Source organism: Heterodontus francisci, chromosome 36 (genome assembly GCF_036365525.1).
Source record: "Heterodontus francisci isolate sHetFra1 chromosome 36, sHetFra1.hap1, whole genome shotgun sequence".
Lineage (NCBI taxonomy): Eukaryota > Metazoa > Chordata > Chondrichthyes > Heterodontiformes > Heterodontidae > Heterodontus > Heterodontus francisci.
In genome coordinates this window covers 29,959,694-29,978,248 of record NC_090406.1, presented here as the reverse complement: position 1 = coordinate 29,978,248, position 18,555 = coordinate 29,959,694, and the positions used below count along the sequence as shown (strand labels likewise).

General features: G+C 46.7%; 2 protein-coding genes across 6 annotated transcripts in view; both read left to right on the top strand.

The window, feature by feature from the left end:
• LOC137351703 (dedicator of cytokinesis protein 7-like) overlaps positions 1 to 18,555 on the top strand; it is a 215,906-nt gene that overhangs the window by 135,412 nt on the left and 61,939 nt on the right. For all 5 annotated transcript variants that reach the window (XM_068016430.1, XM_068016429.1, XM_068016428.1 and 2 more), the window contains 5 exons: positions 141 to 254; positions 1,815 to 1,961; positions 9,655 to 9,779; positions 15,458 to 15,624; positions 17,533 to 17,669. In XM_068016430.1, coding sequence (XP_067872531.1) covers positions 141 to 254; positions 1,815 to 1,961; positions 9,655 to 9,779; positions 15,458 to 15,624; positions 17,533 to 17,669 — 690 coding nt within the window. The remainder of the gene's footprint in view (positions 1 to 140; positions 255 to 1,814; positions 1,962 to 9,654; positions 9,780 to 15,457; positions 15,625 to 17,532; positions 17,670 to 18,555) is intronic.
• LOC137351706 (ferritin heavy chain, oocyte isoform-like) lies at positions 8,798 to 9,323 on the top strand. Its single transcript, XM_068016435.1, is given in 2 exon segments — positions 8,798 to 9,090; positions 9,092 to 9,323. Coding segments are annotated over 2 exon segments (525 nt in total).

Below are 18,555 nucleotides of genomic sequence, written 5' to 3'. Positions count from 1 at the left end.
GGTGTGCAAAAGACCAGGATCATTGGATTGGTGACGGAAGGTGGTGGTTTTATCAATGTAGGATTGTCGTGTCTTAGGGTGTGACAGCACATTGAGAATACTTGTTTCAAAATAACTGCTGTGACTTTGTATTTCTCCAGGATGCTGATATCACAGAAATGACAAACCTGAGCCTGGGGTTCTTCCTGAATGACCTGCTGTCCCTCATGGACCGGGGTTTCATTCTTCGTCTGATTGGTCACCACCACCAAGAGGTAAGACTGCTGTGCAGGTTGAGTTCATCCGTCCTCTAATACATCAGCTGATCATCAGAAATATCTCCAGAGTCAGCAGAACCACAGGAATGAAGGGCTCAATGTCAGCTGGTCCAGGGTTATCATATGGCCGCTAAATATTAAGGAGGGTGTGATGAAGGGTAAAATAGTGAGCGTGCAGCCAGTTGAAGATGTATTGTGGACATTTGATGCTGTTTTATTCTGCTTTCAGTTACAAGTCATAGAGTCATACAGCACTGAAACAGGCCCTTCGGCCCACCGAGTCTGTGCCAACCATCAACCACCCATTTATACTAATCCTACATTAACCCCATATTCCCTACCACATCCCCACAATTCCCCTACCACCTACCTACACTAGGGGCAATTTATAATGGCCAATTTACCTATCAACCTGCAAGTCTTTGGCTGTGGGAGGAAACCGGAGCACCCGGTGGAAACCCACACAGTCACAGGGAGACCTTGCAAACTCCACACAGGCAGTACCCAGAATTGAACCCGGGTCACTGGAGCTGTGAGGCTACAGTGCTAAACACTGCGCCGCCCCAACCACTGCGCCACTGTGCCGCCCACAAGTAATTAACCAATATAAATATCACTTCACAAGGTTGCACCCAGGGCTGCACAACCTTGCACCCAGTACACATGCAGTCACCCCATGCCAATGTGCAGTCCTGAGAGTCTGTCAGGCTTCATCTGTCACATGCACACACACCGATCAAACAAGCAATCATCACAGTGAAGCAAATAATCAGAGTTCTCAGTAGTTGAAAGTAGTTTGGGTTCAACCATTCCTTGTCCTTGATACTGATTCCCAAGTTTGGGTGAGTTCAAATCAGGATTAAACACTCAAACTCAAGAATATGGCCATCAATTGTGGGATTGGAGTTCAAGGTAAATCATCTAAACCATATCTGGGTGAAATGGAAAGGAAGCCAGCTGAGAGCACCACTTCACTGGATGTCTGAATGTGGCTTAGGAATGATGGAGTTCAGATCCCCACATCATCCTCTTCCACTTCAGAGAGGTGAGCTCACCTGTCTCAATAGTGAGTTCTGTGTTGTTGTGATGTGGAGCCAGTTAGTTCAGGAGCTGATGGTCGGATCACTGCATGTGCGGTGTTTGTGCCTGTGTCCCTGCTTCTCCATGTTGGCCTCCATGTTGGATGATGGATCTTTAAACCCTACAGAATTATGTAACAAAGTTTAAAAAGCGGTAACTCAGTGATATTTTGCACAAGGAATATGATCAGAATCTGTCACCGATTCCATTTTATTTGGCTTGGAATCCATTCCCCTATTTCCCCTATCTGGCCATGTCAACCATTTAAAATCCTTGTATATTGCCTGTCAATAGCATATTCCTATTGATTTTTCCTTCAATAAAAGTGGGTGGGGAGGGATTAGCCTGGGCTGAGGTTGTACCAGCGCCTGATTACAGTTCTAGGTCGTATTACCACACTGCACCTCACTCCTGCTTACCCAGAATTCTACGTGCCACTTCCACATACCTCGTCTACACTGAAGCCTTTGTTCTTAGCTTTTAGAGAAAGCTGAGGCCAGGCCTCACCTCCACGACAGACGAATCGATTTTCTGAGGGTCATCTGCAGCCACGAACACTTTGTGACCCTGAACCTCCCGTTCGGATCAAGCTTAGTGACGCAGGAAGGCAACAAACTCTCACAGGTAAATCTTCAACAATTTGAAATCCCTGCCCTCATTATAAATCTGCATCATTCTCCCCAACCCCAGCATAACCTACACCCTCTCTGGTCCCAGTATAACCTGCACCCCCTCTGACCCCAGTATAACCTACACCCTCTCTGGCCCCAGTATAACCTACACCCTCTCTGATTCCAGTATAACCTACACCCTCTCTGGTCCCAGTATAACCTGCACCCCCTCTGACCCCAGTATAACCTACACCCCCTCTGACCCCAGTATAACCTACACCCTCTCTGGTCCCAGTATAACCTGCACCCCCTCTGACCCCAGTATAACCTACACCCTCTCTGGCCCCAGTATAACCTACACCCTCTCTGATTCCAGTATAACCTACACCCTCTCTGACCCCAGAATAACCTACACCCTCTCTGACCCCAGAATAACCCGCACCCTCTCTGACCCCAGAATAACCTGCACCCTCTCTGGCCCCAGTATAACCTGCACCCCCTCTGACCCCAGTATAACCTACACCCCCTCTGACCCCAGTATAACCTACACCCCCTCTGGCCCCAGTATAACCTACACCCCCTCTGACTCCAGTATAGCATAGACCTCCTCTGACCCCAGTATAACCTACACCCTCTCTGACCCCAGTATAACCTACAGCCCCTCTGATTCCAGTATAACCCACACCCCCTCTGACCCCAGTATAACCTACATCCCCTCTGACTCCAGTATAACCTACACCTCTCTGACCCCAGTATAACCTACACCCCCTCTGACCCCAGTATAACCTACATCCCCTCTGACTCCAGTATAACCTACACGCTAAAATAAAAGCAAAATACTGCGGATGCTGGAAATCTGAAATAAAAACAAGAAATGCTGGAACCACTCAGCAGGTCTGGCAGCATCTGTGGAAAGAGAAGCAGAGTCAACGCCTCGGGTCAGTGATCCTTCTTCGGAAGGGTCCGTTCCGAAGAAGGGCCACTGACCCGAGGCGTTGACTCTGCTTCTCTTTCCACAGATGCTGCCAGACGAGTGGTTCCAGCATTTCTTGTTTTTATAACCTACACGCTCTCTGACACTAGTATAACCTGCACTGTTCTTCTCCACTCTCCCCCTTCTGCACTGTCACGTTTCACCATGTGACTGTTTTTATTGTATTTTGTTGGTACTTTGTGTGTCTCCTGCATCATCTCTGATAATGCAGCTGGCCGTGCAGCCATTCCTGTCCCTGATCTGAGGCCAGACTCCCTCTCACATATCAGATATAATGGCAGGAGAACTTTTTTTCAATTCTTCCCCTAAAGGTTCTGGCTGCTGTACAGTTACATGGGTTCCAGTGGGTAGCCACGCAGTAGAGAGTCTGTGCTGGTTAGACTCACGGTACAGAGAGTCTGTGCTGGTTAAACTCACGGTACAGAGAGTCTGTGCTGGTTAAACTCACGGTACAGAGAGTCTGTGCTGGTTAGACTCACCAGGCAGGGGAAGAAACCATGATCAGTGGCCTTTGATCCTGTTCAAGGTAGGTTTTGAGTAAAATGCTGTAACCAATTCTAGAGCTTCAGGCCAGGGAGTGCATAACACCGTTCGGGTGGTGGTGAAGGATAAGGAAGGACATGCGCCTGTTGACCGTACCTTCTTCATTAAGAAAATCCTTATTGATTGCTGTGGATTCCAAGCTGCAGACATCTTCTGCCTGCAGGACTTCCCCAGCAGTGGATATTTCAACGTGACGTTCAAGAACGTGGCGGATGCATCATGTTCCTGAAGGTGTTCAAGGAGAAGGAAAACCAGGCGCCGATGTCGATCCTCACAGTGGAGCCACTCTTCACGCTGCCGTGTCAACGTGACCAGGTGGTGATAATTTACCTCTATAACCCCCATGTTCCTGCTGTCGATGTACTCACCTTCCTCGCCAGGTACGTCGAGGTGGCTGGCAGCAGTACTGATGTCGAGGACCCATTTGGGATTTGGACCAGAAAGCGGCAGGTCAAGGTGACCTTGAAGGTCGACGCCAATGGAGCCATTATCCATCCTCCCTCCAGCTTCGCTATCGGGGGAAGTCGAGGCTTCTTGCTCTGTGCGGGGCAGCCCAGAGTTTGTCGCACCTGTGGCAAATCTAGTCACGTGGCAGCTAACTGCAGCACAGTGGTCTGCAAGAACTGCAAGAAGGAAGGCCATCAGACCAAGGACTGTAAGCAGAGTAAGTGCTGCAACCTGTGCGGTGAGGCAGGGCACCTCTACAAAACCTGCCCCAAACGCTGCCTCACTTATGCCCAGGTGGCAAGGTCCAAGGAAAGGCCGGGTGAAGGAACGGCAAATGTGTCTGGTGCTGGGAAGGAGACAAGCAACCCTCTCCACAGCGAGGAAAGTCTGCCTGGGAAGGAGAAGAAAGGGGAGGCAGCTGCAACCAGCGACCCAACATCTACCCCGTGCCCGGAAATCCCCCCTCTACAGACAGAGGAGGAGGTAGCAGATGGACAAACTGGTCAGTGGCAAGTGGTACAAAGGAAAACCACAAAGAAAAAACCTCCAAAAAAGGAACAGGCCACCACCCAAACCAGTGGCAAGAGGAGGCTACCCTCTGAGACAGACTACGGCAGCTCCTCCTCATTGGACGAGGTAGGGCCGGAACGATGGCACCTGCAAAGGAAGCGGCAGAACTCAAAGGAGCTGGAAAATAAAGCCCCCCAGCTCTGGGGATGCTGTGATGGACCCAGCACACCCCAAACCCAAAGTGCCGAACCTAGCGACACGCCCAGCACACCCCAGCTCTGGGACACTGAGAGCAAAGAAGCGTCAGCCGCACTCCAGCTCCAGGAAGCCAGAAGCAGTGATGTCTTTGAGGAGGAACAGAGGGGAAAGACACCAAGAGCAGAGGACAGCCCAAGCCTTGCTGTCTACAAGACCACCCCCCCCCACCCGATGTCACCCCAGCGGAACAAACCCTGCATGAGAAACCAGGAGGGGTTTCTGAGCCCAATGAAGGTGAAACAGCTTGCGTACACTATGGGTATGCAGGAACATACCAAAGGACTGGGACTAGCAAGGACAAATGGTGCGGGAAGCAACAGCTAACTTAAAAATGGGTATAAAGATTGCTTCGATTAACGTACGTAGCATTAAATCCACTATGCGATGTGTTTTAACTTTGGACTACCTCACCAAGGTCAAAGCCGACCTACTGTTACTGCAGGAGTGTGGAATATCACACCTCAGCACCTACAGGCAATGGTTGCGATGGTGGTCCCACGGGCCATCTATCTGGTCGGGGGGTAATGATTGCCTTTCCTCCAGCCTGGGTATTCTGCTGCGGGGAGGTAACTTCACCATCTCCGAAGTTAAGGAGGTGGTGGGCGGTCGCCTCCTCGTAGCAGACGTAATGTACAACAATGCTCCGCTCCAATTGATCAACGTGTATGCCCCGGTTCAATGCAGCGAGCGGCTGATCGTCTTCCAGCAGCTCCCACTGCTGCTAGCGACGTCCAGGCTGGTCATTCTAGGTGGTGACTTCAACTGCTTCATCGATACAGCTGGACGATCTGGCAGTGACGACAGCAAACTGGACGCTATGTCCAGATTCCTAATAGAAACAGTAAAAGATGCCAAGCTGCACGACATCTTCAGCAAACCTGCAGACAGAGCAGGTGGTCTTGATCGGATGGGTCTACCCATTCCAGGATTGACTTCCTGTTTGTGTCCCGTGCTGTCACGGTCAAATCCACCAACGTCAAGCCAGTGTTCTTTTCTGACCATTGCCTCTTACTGGCCGACTGTCACTTACAGGACGACCAGCGGGTTGGCAGGGGGACATGGAAGCTCAATGCTATACTGCTAACCCCAGAAACGTTGAGGAACTCAAAAGGGATTACAAAGATTGGAGAACCATGAAATACCTCTTTGAGTCTCCAGTTCACTGGTGGGAAGCGATCAAGGAGAACATCAAGAGGTTCTTTATCTTCAAAGGTGTTCAGAGGGCGAGAGAGAGACAGAGGGAAATGTCCTAACTCCAGAAAAGAATGCAAAATCTGCTCCGGCTGCAGTCGATGGGGGTCGAGGTCAAGGAGGATCTTCAAGAGGTAAAGAACCAGCAGGCCTCGCTCTTTGCCACGGAGGCCTCCAAGATCATCTTCCAGTCCAGAGTCCACTCAGTTGAGCAGGATGAGACGTGCTTGCATTACGTCTTCCAAAAGGTACACAGAGAGAGCTCAGTGATCAGCAGCTTGAAGGAAGAGGATGGCTCGGTACCGTCTTCGCAGTCCAACATTCTAAGGATCAGCAAATCCTCTTATACCGGGCTGTACGACGTGAAGCCCACGGACAGCACGGCCTCCCAGTCCTTCCTGTCATCTAGCACGGAGGTTTTAGATGACAGCATGAGGGAGTGTCTGGACAAACCGCTAACTCTGGATGAGCTGACAAACGCCGTCAGGTCCTTCGAGACGAGTAAAACTCCCGGAAGCGACGGCTTACTGATTGAGTTGTATCCGACTCTGTGGGACTGGATTGGCCCAGACCTGCAGGAAGTGTACGAGAGTATGCTTCTGGCCAGCAGCATGTCCAAATCCATGAGGAAAGGCATCATCACCCTCATCTACAAGCGGAAGGGGGAGAGGGCGGAAATCAGAAATTGGCGGCCCATCTCACTGCTTAATGTTGACAACAAGATTCCATCCAAAGTCATCGCCAGTTGGGTCAAGTCTGTTCTGGAGTTGGTGATTCACCCTGACTAGACCCGTACTGTACCCGGCAGGAAGATCTCTGATAGTCTCGCGCTACTCAGGGATACGGTCGCCTATATACGGGACAGGAGGGTGGACACCTACCTCATCAGCCTGGACCAGGAGAAGGCTTTTGACAGGATATTGCACACCTACATGATGGACGTGTTCTCCAAAATGGGGTTTGGGGAGGGAATCTGCAATTGGATCAAACTGAACTACACAAACATCAGTAGCGCAGTCACAATCAATGGGTGGGAATCAGAAAGTTTCCCGATCCAATCTGGAGTCAGACAGGTCTGTCCTCTCTCCCTTGTCTTGTTTGTTTGTTGTAGCGAACCTTTTGCTGAGTCCATTAGGAAGGGTGCGGGCATAAGAGGGGTGACAATCCCAGGCAGCGGAGGCACTCAGGTTAAAACCTCCCTGTACATGGACGACGTCGCCGTCTTCTGCTCGAATCCGCTGTCCGTTCGCAGACTGATGAGCATCTGCAACCAGTTCGAACTGTCCTCGGAAGCCAAAGACAACCACGGCAAGAGTGAGGCTATGTTTTTTGGGAACTGGGCTGACCAATCCTTTGTCCCCTTCACCGTCAGGTCAGAAGGGCTGGGGCGTGCACCAAAAACTGGAAGGAGTGAGTAGCCAGAGTACACCATAAAACTGAGCATGTGGAAGCAGCGATCTCTCTCCATTGTGGGTAAGAACCTGGTCATCAGGTGCTAGGCGCACACATTGTTGCTGTATGTGGCGCAGGTCTGGCCCATACCCCACTCCTGCGCCGTGGCCGTCACCCGAGCTATTTTCCACTTTATCTGGAGATCCAAAATGTACCGGGTCCGGAGGGACACAATGTTCAAACCTCTGGATAAGGGCGGGAAAAATGTACCCAACGTCGCCCTCATCCTGATGACCACCTTCATGTGTGGCTGCATCAAGCTGTGCGTAGAGCCCCAGTACGCAAACACCAAGTGCTGAGGTTTTATCTGTCCCTGGTGTTGCGAGGATGGGTCTGGTCACATTGTCGCAGAATGCTCCCTTCAGTTGGACTGTGCCGTACCGCCTATCATTCGCAGGAAAACACCTTTGACCACCAATCCATCAGGCAGTGGTCTGCACGGAATGTCCTCAAGGCCCTACGGGAAAAAGAGATGGTGGAACCTGTCGCATGGTTCCCCGAGCAGACTGTCAGTCATTTGGCAGAATGCCTCATCACTAGAACTTTCAAACAAGCACCAAGATGTATATTGGCTGCTGGTGACTAGGGCCCTCCCCGTCAGATCCTTCCTGCACGCCTGCAGTCACGCCCCCTCCACACGCTGTCCTCGAGGTGGCTGCAGTGGGGAAGAGACAGTTGCCCATCTCCTTCTGGAACATGTCTTCGACAAGCAGGTGTGGAAAGAGATGCAGTGGTTTTTGTCGAGGTTCATCCCAAGCAGCTCTGTAACACAGGAGTCTCTGCACTGCGGGCTGTTTCCAGGGACACACACCGAGACAAACATCAACTGCTACTGGAGGACCATCAATTCGGTGAAAGATGCCTTTTGGTCTGCCCGAAACTTGCTGGTCTTCCAGGGCAAAGAGTTGTCCATGACTGAGTGTTGCAGACTGGCACATTCCAAGGTCCAGGACTACATGCTGAGCACTAAAGCTTGGGGCAGCCGCAGCAAGGGCTCAATGGGGAAAGACCACTGTGTAAGGTCCTCCCACCAAAGTGAACTGAGGGGCTGGACCCATGGGAAACCCCTCGGGCTGTATACACCAAATGTGGTTTGGCTGTAAAATGTACATGGCAGGTAAAATGGAATGGAAGCGTTGTGAGGCCACTCACTCCTGTATTGAAGAAAACTGATTTCCTTTGCACTTTTTGGAATGTCAACTTGGTGCTGTTTTGAACTGTTTTGTAATGTATTTTTTACAGATTTTTATGAATAAAGTATATTTTGAAAAAAAAAAGACTCATGGTACAGAGAATCTGTGGTAGTTAGACTCACGGTACGGAGAGTCTGTGGTGGTTAGACTCACGGTACAGAGAGTCTGTGGTGGTTAGACACACGGTGCGGAGAGTCTGTGGTGGTTAGACTCATGGTACGGAGAGCCTGTGTTGGTTAAATGCATTTATGGATAGTGAAGATGGCTTCTCAAGTGCGTCAAAACTACCACAAGGATTGTGAGGATGCTGTTAACAAGCAGATCAACCTGGAGCTCTATTCCTCCTATGTTTACCTGTCCATGTCCTATTACTTTGACCGGGATGATGTTGCCCTGCGCCACTTTGCTGAGTTCTTCAAGGAGCCGTCACATGAGGAACGGGAGCACATTGAGAAACTGATGAAATTCCAGAATAAACGTGGAGGCCGAATCATCTTGGAGGACATCAAGAAGCCAGAGCAGGATGAGTGGGGCAATGGTCTGGAGGCAATGCAGAGCTCTGCAGATGGAGAAGGATGTGAACCAGAGTCTGCTGGATCTGCACAAACTCTCCACTGGCAACACTGACCCTCATTTGAGTGACTTCCTGGAGACTCACTACTTGGATGAGCAAGTGAAGATGATCAAGAAGCTTGGAGATCACATCACCAACCTGAAGAGACTGGGAGCCCCTGACAATGGCATGGGAGAGTACCTGTTTGACAAGCACGCCCTGGGGGAAGAGTGACTGAACTGACAGCAGGGTTCAAGCTTGCTGTATTTAATGCTCCTGTTAATTTAATTGTACAAAGATTCAAGCCATTATTGCTTGCGGAACAGGAGTGCCTTAACAGAGTTGGGACCTGGTCTTGATGTGGAGTGTAATGTTAACTGTAAATAAACTGCTCAATATTGGACTAAAAAAATAAAAAATTTTAAGGAGAAGTAATGCTGGTTTGTCACGTTTCTCCTCAGCCAAACGTCCTGTCTCACAATTACACTCAGTCCGAAAATGCTCTTTTTATTAAAATTACAGAATGTGCTTTCAACTGAAACAGGAACAACATCTTTTTTTGCAGGATGCCACTGTTCAGGAGTCGCCTGTGGAAATCTTCAGTCTTTCTAGGAAATTCCGCCGACAGCACTTCCTAGTTGGGCTGCTCCTGGATGAGATAGCCAATGCACTAAAACCTGATTCAGGCAGGTGAGTGAAACACATGCACAGAAACGGAGTCTCTGTCTCATTGTAATGAAGGATCTTATCTGTTTTCAGAATTTCACTTTTCTCCCCTCCCCTCACCCCACTGTCCTTTGATCCACCATCCCCTCCTGCTCCATTGTGGAGTCAGTAGGTGTTACATTGGGTGGGTCCATGTACGGCTGCATCTTGCCAGCAGCTGTCCACTGATCAGAGGGAGGCTTGAATAAGGCATTGTCCATTAAGTAGTTTGGGAGCTTTCCTTTCACAAACCTCACTGTCAGTGCTCATGTTGTAATCTGGGCTACAGTTCAATTCTTTCACCAGATATGGCTTGGGTCTTCGAACAAAATGTTCGGCCGTTCAGTGAATGTCTGTAGGCAGTCATTTAAAAAAAAAATATTCTGCTCTTGGTCACCTTGAAAATCTGTTCGTACATATCTCCATGGACCTTGTTTGCATCTCTAGGGACTTCATCTGTCTCTCCAGGGACCTCACGCATATCCTCAGGGACCTCGTATCTCTCCAAGGACCATGTGCAAGCACCCAGGAACCTCATGCACATTCTCAAGTACTTGGTGCATCTTTCCAGGTTCCGTGTGAATGTTTCCAGAGTTTCCAGAGATCCTGTGTTTGTTCCCTGGGACCTAGGAGAATAGAATTGGGCAGCCAGTAATGGTGAGGACACATGGGAGGTAAAGTAAGTTGGCCATTTGAGTGATTCTGTTGGTTCCTGTTCAGCCAGTCCTCAGCGCAAACGTAGACCAGCAGCTCTGCTCATTGGATTGAAGCAGAAAAGGAACCTGATAGTCTCCGATCTGCACACGCATGTCTGCCCTTCTCCCACATGCATGGTTCCATTTTCACAAATTGAAATTGCCAGACAGACACAGCTAGTCTGGTTTGAACCAGGTCAGTGTTCCACCTCCCCCCACCCCCTCCCTCGATATGGCTCCATTGGAGCATAAATGGATAGAAGTGTGGAAAATAATAGCATAATATAAATGATTATTCGGGTGAATCGATTGGCAGCCTGATATCATGTTGAATTGGGCAACTGAGGTAAGCGTGTCCTAACTTGCACCAAGTCCCGTTCACCCACCACCCCTGTGCTCGCTGACCTACTCTGGCTCCTGGTTAAGCAACACCTTAATTTTTAACATACTTGACCTTGTTTTCAAATCCCTCCATGGCCTCACACCTCCCTATTTCTGTAGCCCCCTTCAGCCTGACAACTCTCCAAGATATCTGTGCTCCTCCAATTCTGAGCTCTTGAGCATCCCCGATTTTAATCACTCCTGTGGTATAGGGTATCAAAGGGTTAATCTTGAGAGAATGTAAAGATTACCACCCACCATGATGATGTAAGAGATCATGTGGGAGATATTCGAGAATAGTTACAGCGTGGCCTTTGAAGTACACACACCGGCTAGTATGAAGTGTATATAGTTACTATACAATAAATATTAATATTTAAACTTTACAGTCTAAGAACCTCTCTGACTAGACTCTATACAGTGGAGCATAAAGAACCAAATATATAAGATAGTCTCAGCCGTGGGATTGAAGTCCTATAGCCAGAAGAGAAAATTTGAAGCAACTATCATCCTTCAGCCAGAAGAGAGGAAACTTTAAAATAAGTAGCTGAAGAGAAAAAACAAACTACAGACACGAGAAGACAGAGAAAAGCTCCATAGAACAGAAGCGTGGCTATAAAGCAAGCGATCGGGTGAGTCATTATGCTGACGATCGAGAAAACCCGGTTTAAAAAAAAAGCCTTTGAAGAGCTTAAAAAAATTAATTTTCTAAAGGCTCCGTGTGAGCGAGAGAGGAAAAAAAAAGGGGAAAACCCAATCTCTCACATGGGCTGAACATGAGGGTGAAGAGCAGGAAAACCTTGAAAAGCGGGCAAACTGAAAAAAAGTCCAATAGTGAAGAAAAAAAAGCGGGAAACTGCTGAACACAGCAGAGTCTCCATTAATGCAGCTAAGCTGAAGAAAAAAAATCATTAAAACAGTCATGTATGAACAAAATATCTAAACTCTAGCTAAAAAAAAACAACTGGAACTGTCTATTGAACAGCTCTGTCAAGTCCAATAGGCAGCTGTGTAAACTTTTCAGTGAACTGCTGAAAGAAAGGGGAAACCCCCAGCAGAAGCCTATAAAAAAATAAACAGGGAAGACTGTCAAACACCTGCTACACTCCATCAAAGCAAGCTAGCATGAAAAAAAGAGTTTCTTAAAGGAGAACACTCTTAAAAAGTGTATACAGTTTTTTAAAATGGATCAATATTTGGGAGTGATAGAGAGTTTCAAAAGTCATGAGGGATCCAATCAGACTCAAAATGGGTACTATGGAGGAAAAGGTTCCTCAGATACAGAATTGCATCAAAAGTGGACAGCAAGTCTGAAATAGAGCAAGTGAATACATTGTTATATTTAATTGGTGCTGTAGCTGATGATATAACAGCAAGACAACGTATTGATGAAACATCAGCCAAATTCGACTAAGTCTTAAATGCTTGCAATTCGTACTTCAATTTACACAGTAATAACAGACCAATCCTGCAAGGTGAGAAAAGACCTTGGTTCAGGAAGCCTCCTGTAACTGTTCAGTTCCTTCACCAGAGGGCTGAACAAGAGGCAGCAGGAAAAAAGGTACACTTGGGGCAGGGGGAATGGGGGGCACACTGAAAGACGCCTTTAAACTCTGCCAGTACTATGGTGCAAAAACTTCCCACAGGTGTGAACAATATCCTGCCAATAGAGCAGAATGCCTTAATTGCAGAAAAATAGGGCATTTCAGTAAGATGTGCCGAAATAAAATCTTAACTACCTCAATCTCTAAAGGAAAAGTAGTTAAGAATAGAGAGGTAAATGAAGTTTCACAACCTCCTGCTGCAGACCAATCAAAATATTTTCTGGGTGAAATCAATGATCCGAAACAAGCATTTGGTCATGTCAATGGACATATTACTAATTTCAAACTCAACACCGGAGCAAGTGTGATGGTCCTGTCAAATAAAGATTCGTGGCTTTCCACACACATTCTGCAACCAACAGAAACTCAGTTACATGGCCCAGGAGGTGTTGTACTTGAAGTAAATGGGACGTTACAAGCGACACTTCAATGTAAGGAAAAGCAGATATTAGAAACACTGTATGTCCTAAGCAATTAAGAGTTCTCACTCTTGAATAGAAGGGCTTGTATTGACGTTGATCTTATAAAGAAAGTTGAAGAAGATAAACGAGAAGAATCCAGAAGCCGGGACAGAGGGAGAACCCCACCCCGCCACAACCTGACCTGAGCACTGCAGAGATTCTGCCAGAGAGCCCACACAATGCAGAGAACTCGCACAACACAGCACAGTCCGCCATGCCACTCAAAGACTACAACAGTGAGAAAGAGAAGTGCAGCAAGTTCCTACAGGAGTGCTACATTGGCAGAGAACTTGGGAAGAAGCAAGTCCAACAAAATTGTCAGGTACACAGACAAGATCAAAGAGAACAACTACTTTCGACCCATTTCCCAACTAGACCATGGGAACAGTTGGCAATGGATTTATTCTTCTTTGAGGGAAGATTCTATCTAATCGTTGTTGATTACTTCTCAAGATGGATCGAAGTTAAATGGATGTACACAACAACAACTGAAGCAGTCATCAGAGTTTTGCAAGACGTTTTCACAATACAGGGTATACCTGTTCAGATAGTATCTGATAATGGACAGCAATTTGCAAATGATTGTTTCACACACTTTGCAGAAGAATGTGGATTTGTTCACCTAAGTATCCACAATCAAATGGAGAAGCTGAGCGAGTAGAACCATTAAAACTATGTTGATGAAAAATCAAGATTTCCAATTACCACTACTGCCATACGGAACTACTCCATTATTGTGCGGATTAGCGCCAACAGAACTCTTAATGGGAAGAACACTTTGAACATAACTTCCAATTCTACCCAAGAAATTACTCCCAGGATTGCAAAGCAAGGATTATCAGAAAGTACAAGACAAAGAAAAGTTGCATCAAAACAGACAGACCCATAATTATAACAGAAGATATCGTATAAGAAACCGAACAAAGTTGTCAGAAAGACAAAAGTTGTGGGTATGAGACCAAAATAGAGAAGGGGCAATTCTCCAGAAAGATGAGAATCAGCAGTGATCTTATCTAGTACGAACTCGAGAAGATTCTATACAGAGAAATAAAAGGAATCTTATTCCTTTACATCAAAGATGTCAATCGGTCATACATTTAGACGACTCAGATGATGAACCGAAAATTCAAGAAGCATCGAATGCTACAACCCTCAATGTAGGCCATCCAAGTCAAGAAACAAGGGATCAGAGAAAGACCACCAATCTTCCACATCTGAGTACAACAAGATCAGGGAGATTTGTGAAGCCTCCTGATAGATTCAAACTATCAATTGAGACACTTGGGGGGAGATGGGGTAGCATATAAATAAAAAAGTGAATGTATGTAAATACATATTGGGATAAAGACTTAGGGGGAGATGTAGTATAAAGGTCTAAAAAAGGGTTAATCTTGAGAGAATGTAAAGATTACTGCGCACCATGATGATGTAAGTGATCATGGAGAGACTCGAGAACAGTTACAGCTTGGCTTTTTAAGGAGACACACAGGCTGGTGTGGAATATATATAGTTACTATACAATAAAGATTAATGTTTAGACAATACAGTCTAAGAACCTCTCTGGCTAGACTCTATATGGTGGCAGCATAAAGAACCAAATATATAGCAGCTCCACCAGTGGCGGCTGCACCTTCAGCTGCTTAGGCCCTAAGCTCTGAAATTCCCTGCCTAAACGACTCTGCCTCTCTACCCCTCTCTCTCCTTTTAAGGCATTCCTTAAAACCTACCTCTTTGACCAAGTTTTTGGTCACCTATCTTCTTATGCGGTCGGTGTCAAATTTTGTTTGATAATCACTCCAGTGAAGAGCTTTGGGATATTTTACTGTGTTAATGATGCTATATAAATCCAATTTGTTGTTGTTGTTGTATATCCACTTCCAGCCTCTCACCCAGCTAGCAACAGCAAACTTGCACATCAACCGAGCAACACACACACTCACACCCCCAGCTGGCAACACACACACTCACACACCCACTTAGCAACATACACACTCATCTAGCAACACACAAACTTATATACACACACACACACGTAGCAACACAAACACTAGCCTAGTAACACACACACTCACATTTATTGACTATTAAAACACAAGCTCACAAACTTATACACACACATTCTACCAACACCAACTCATCCATATGCTATGACACTCACCTACACACACACACACACACACACACACACACACACACACACACACACACACACACACACACACACACACACACACACACACACACACACACACACACACACACACACACACACACACACACACACACACCCTACCTGCTAACAAACACATTCATCTTGACACACTAACTTAGGAAAACATACATACATCCTCAAATCCAGACACCTCATATGCATTCATGTGAAACTGATAACACACACAAACACATGTACACTCATACACAAGCCCAGTAATTCACACACGCTGGCTATTTCCTTCAGTCATGTCACTGCGCATTTTGGCAGTGCATGTTGATGTTCAACTGTTTAAATGCTGGTGTTTCAGCAGATTGATCAGAAGAGAAGCAGTGAATTTGCTTCACAGCCTCCTGGCTTCACATGATGGGGACCCGAGATTGTGGAACCCTGAGGTGAAGGTGAAGGTGGCATCGTTGTACCTGCCGCTTCTAGGCATCGTCTTGAGCGCCCTCCCCCAACTGCAGAACCTGTCAGGTAAATGAAGTGAGCGGAACGGAGGGGCTGGGGGGAGGGGGCAACAAGCCCAAGAGGAGAGTGATAGGAAACTAAAGAAACAGATCACATCCTCTTTCACGAGAAATGATTACTGATGCAGCCTGTATTTGGGGTGGGATTTTCTCCTTGTTTCCTCCTGTGGGCCTCTCTCTCTCTCTCTCTGAGGCCTGGCTCGGTGAAAGCCTAGTTGTGAGTTGTGAACAGTTATTCCTGACACTGGCATGACCGACAGCGGCAGTTTTGGTCTGAAGGTGAAGCTCCTGAACATGGCTGTGACCAGGGAGTGTCTGTATATGTCCTGGAGGTGTATTCCAGGTGTGACCCACTGACGTGGGAGCATTTTACTGAAACACAATCCTCTCTCTCATCTGAAATTGCAGCAAAAGAATCCTAGTCCTATATTTTACTAACCAGAGCATTTTATTAAATGAACAATCCAGGCAAATATCATAGATACACTTAAGGGGAAAGAAGACTTGAATTTGGACAGCACCTTTCATGACCTAAGATCTTCGCAAAGCGCTTTACAGTCAATGAAGTACTTCTGAAGTGTAGTCACTGTTGTAATGTAGGAGACAGGATGAGTACGTGAGGGAGAAAAGAATAGAAGCTTATGCTGATAGGGTTAGATAAAGAGAGTGGGGAGGAAGCTTTTGTGGAGTATAAACACCAGCATAGACCAGTTGGGCTGAATGGCCTGTTCCTGTGCTGTACATTCTATATAATTCTATGTAAAGTCCACTCTGCTCGTGTTGTGAGCCTGGCACTGGGATCTGCTGATTCAGTATCTGTAAAAATTAGATTTGTGTGATTGGGTGTGTTTCATTTTCGGTTCGCCAGCTGCTCAGCCCATGCTTCCCCTAAATTGCAATACAAAAAATTTATTTCCAGTAAGTGTGACTTTGGTGTTTGGCTGGCACGCATTACCCAATATGGAGAATTGAGGCCAAGGATACTGGACTCAGTAAGTGACAGCTGGTTGCTGTAACATGAGACAGTTGGACTAGTGGTGAGAGATGAGAGCAAATAGGTGAAAGAGCCTTCTACATCAGAACAAATCTTGAGTGTGAAGGCAAGTGCGCACAGGAATAGTGCAGAAGCCGCAAGAGAAAATTTCTCACCGGTGTCACCCATTCGTCTGTTATTAGCACTCTTGCCTTAGAGTCAGAAGGTGGTGGAATCAAGTCCCACTCCAGAGACTTGAGCACATAATCTAGGCTGACACACCAGGGCAATACTGAGGGAGTGCTGCACTTTTGGAGGTCCCGTTTCTCAGATGAAACTTTAAAGCAAGAGTCCATTTCCCCTATAAGGTGGACACAAATATCCCATGTTCTTCCCTGTGTCCTGGCCGATATTTATCCCTTAACTAACATTACTAAATCAGGTTATCTGCTCGTTATCACATTGCTGTTTGTGGAAGCTGGCTGGGTGTAAATTAGTTGCCACGTTTCCCTTCACTACAACAGTGACTACACTTCCAAAAAGTACTTCATTGTCTTGAAAGTGCTTTAGAACATCCTGAGGCCGTGAAAGATGCTATATAAATGTATATTCTTTCTTTCATAAACCAAAGATATAAAATTACATATGCAGCTGGGGCTTAATTATATTTATATCTGAAGCAGGGGAAGTATCCCATGTTCATATGCTGTCTGTCAGTATTCATGCTGTCAATCTGGGGCTACTGAGATCCTTGCTGAACTACTTCTCTGAATAAAACTGCATCCTGTTAAATTAACCATGATGGATACTTCAGAGTTGACTTCACTAACTGTGTGAGGAACCATCACTGACCCTTTGCAGGAATGTGGAATGTGATTGTTTCCATTTTCTCAGGCTCGGTGATGTTCGCTAAACTTTGTCTGTTTCCTATTGGACTTTTAGATTCTGACAGCTCAAGGAATAAATTGACGGCACGCTATTCAAATCCCAGAAACGTCTCCAGCCTCATATTCACATCGCCAGTTGTGTTGACACTACCCGCTGCCTCAATGAACAGATACTCGGCCCCCATCTCAGGGGTAAGCGTGGTTAACTATTTCCAGCCCAGGAATTTTTTTTGGTCAGAGTCGGCTCCTTGTCCTGAATCCAGTAGCCTAGACTAGCTCCAGCTTTTTAACCTTGTCATAGAATTATTTAATCACAGAATCATACAGCAGAGAAAGAGGCCATTGAGCCCATCGTGCCTGTGCCGGCTCTTTGAAACAGCTGTCCAATTTGTCTCACTCCCCTGCTCTTTCCTGCAAATTTCTCCTTTTCAAATATTACCTTTTAACAGTTACTATTGAATCTGCTTCCACCACCCTTACTGGCAGTGCATTCTGCAGCAGCTTGCCATGTATAAAAAAAGAATCTTTTCATCTCACCTTTGGTTCCTTTGCCGATTGCCCTAAATATGTGTCCTCTGGTTACCGACCCCCCGCTGGTGGAAACAGTATCTTTCTATCTTCTTCTTTGGCCACCTTGTCTCGAGAGACAATGGGTAAGCGCCTGGAGGTGGTCAGCGGTTTGTGAAGCAGTGCCTGGAGTGGCAAAAAAGGCCATTTCTAGAATGACAGACTCGTCCACAGGTGCTGCAGATCTTCCTACCTACTCTGTCAAAATCCCTCATAATTTACAACATCGCTATTAAAGCTCACCTAAACCTTCTCTGCTCTAAAGAGAACAATGATCAGATTGTCCCGTTCCATCATTCTAGTTTCGCTGATGTTGTTGTGAATAATGCAGTTGAAACACCCATTGACAGTAGACCAGCTGATTCACACAGACTTCCCGCCCCTTTCAACTTTAACCTTCCTATGCATTCTGGATCCCAGCATTGCCTGTGCTGAGGTGGAAATGCTAGGCAATATTCTGGTATTCCCATCATTTTGCAACTAATTATAATATACCTGAATATTCTTGGGC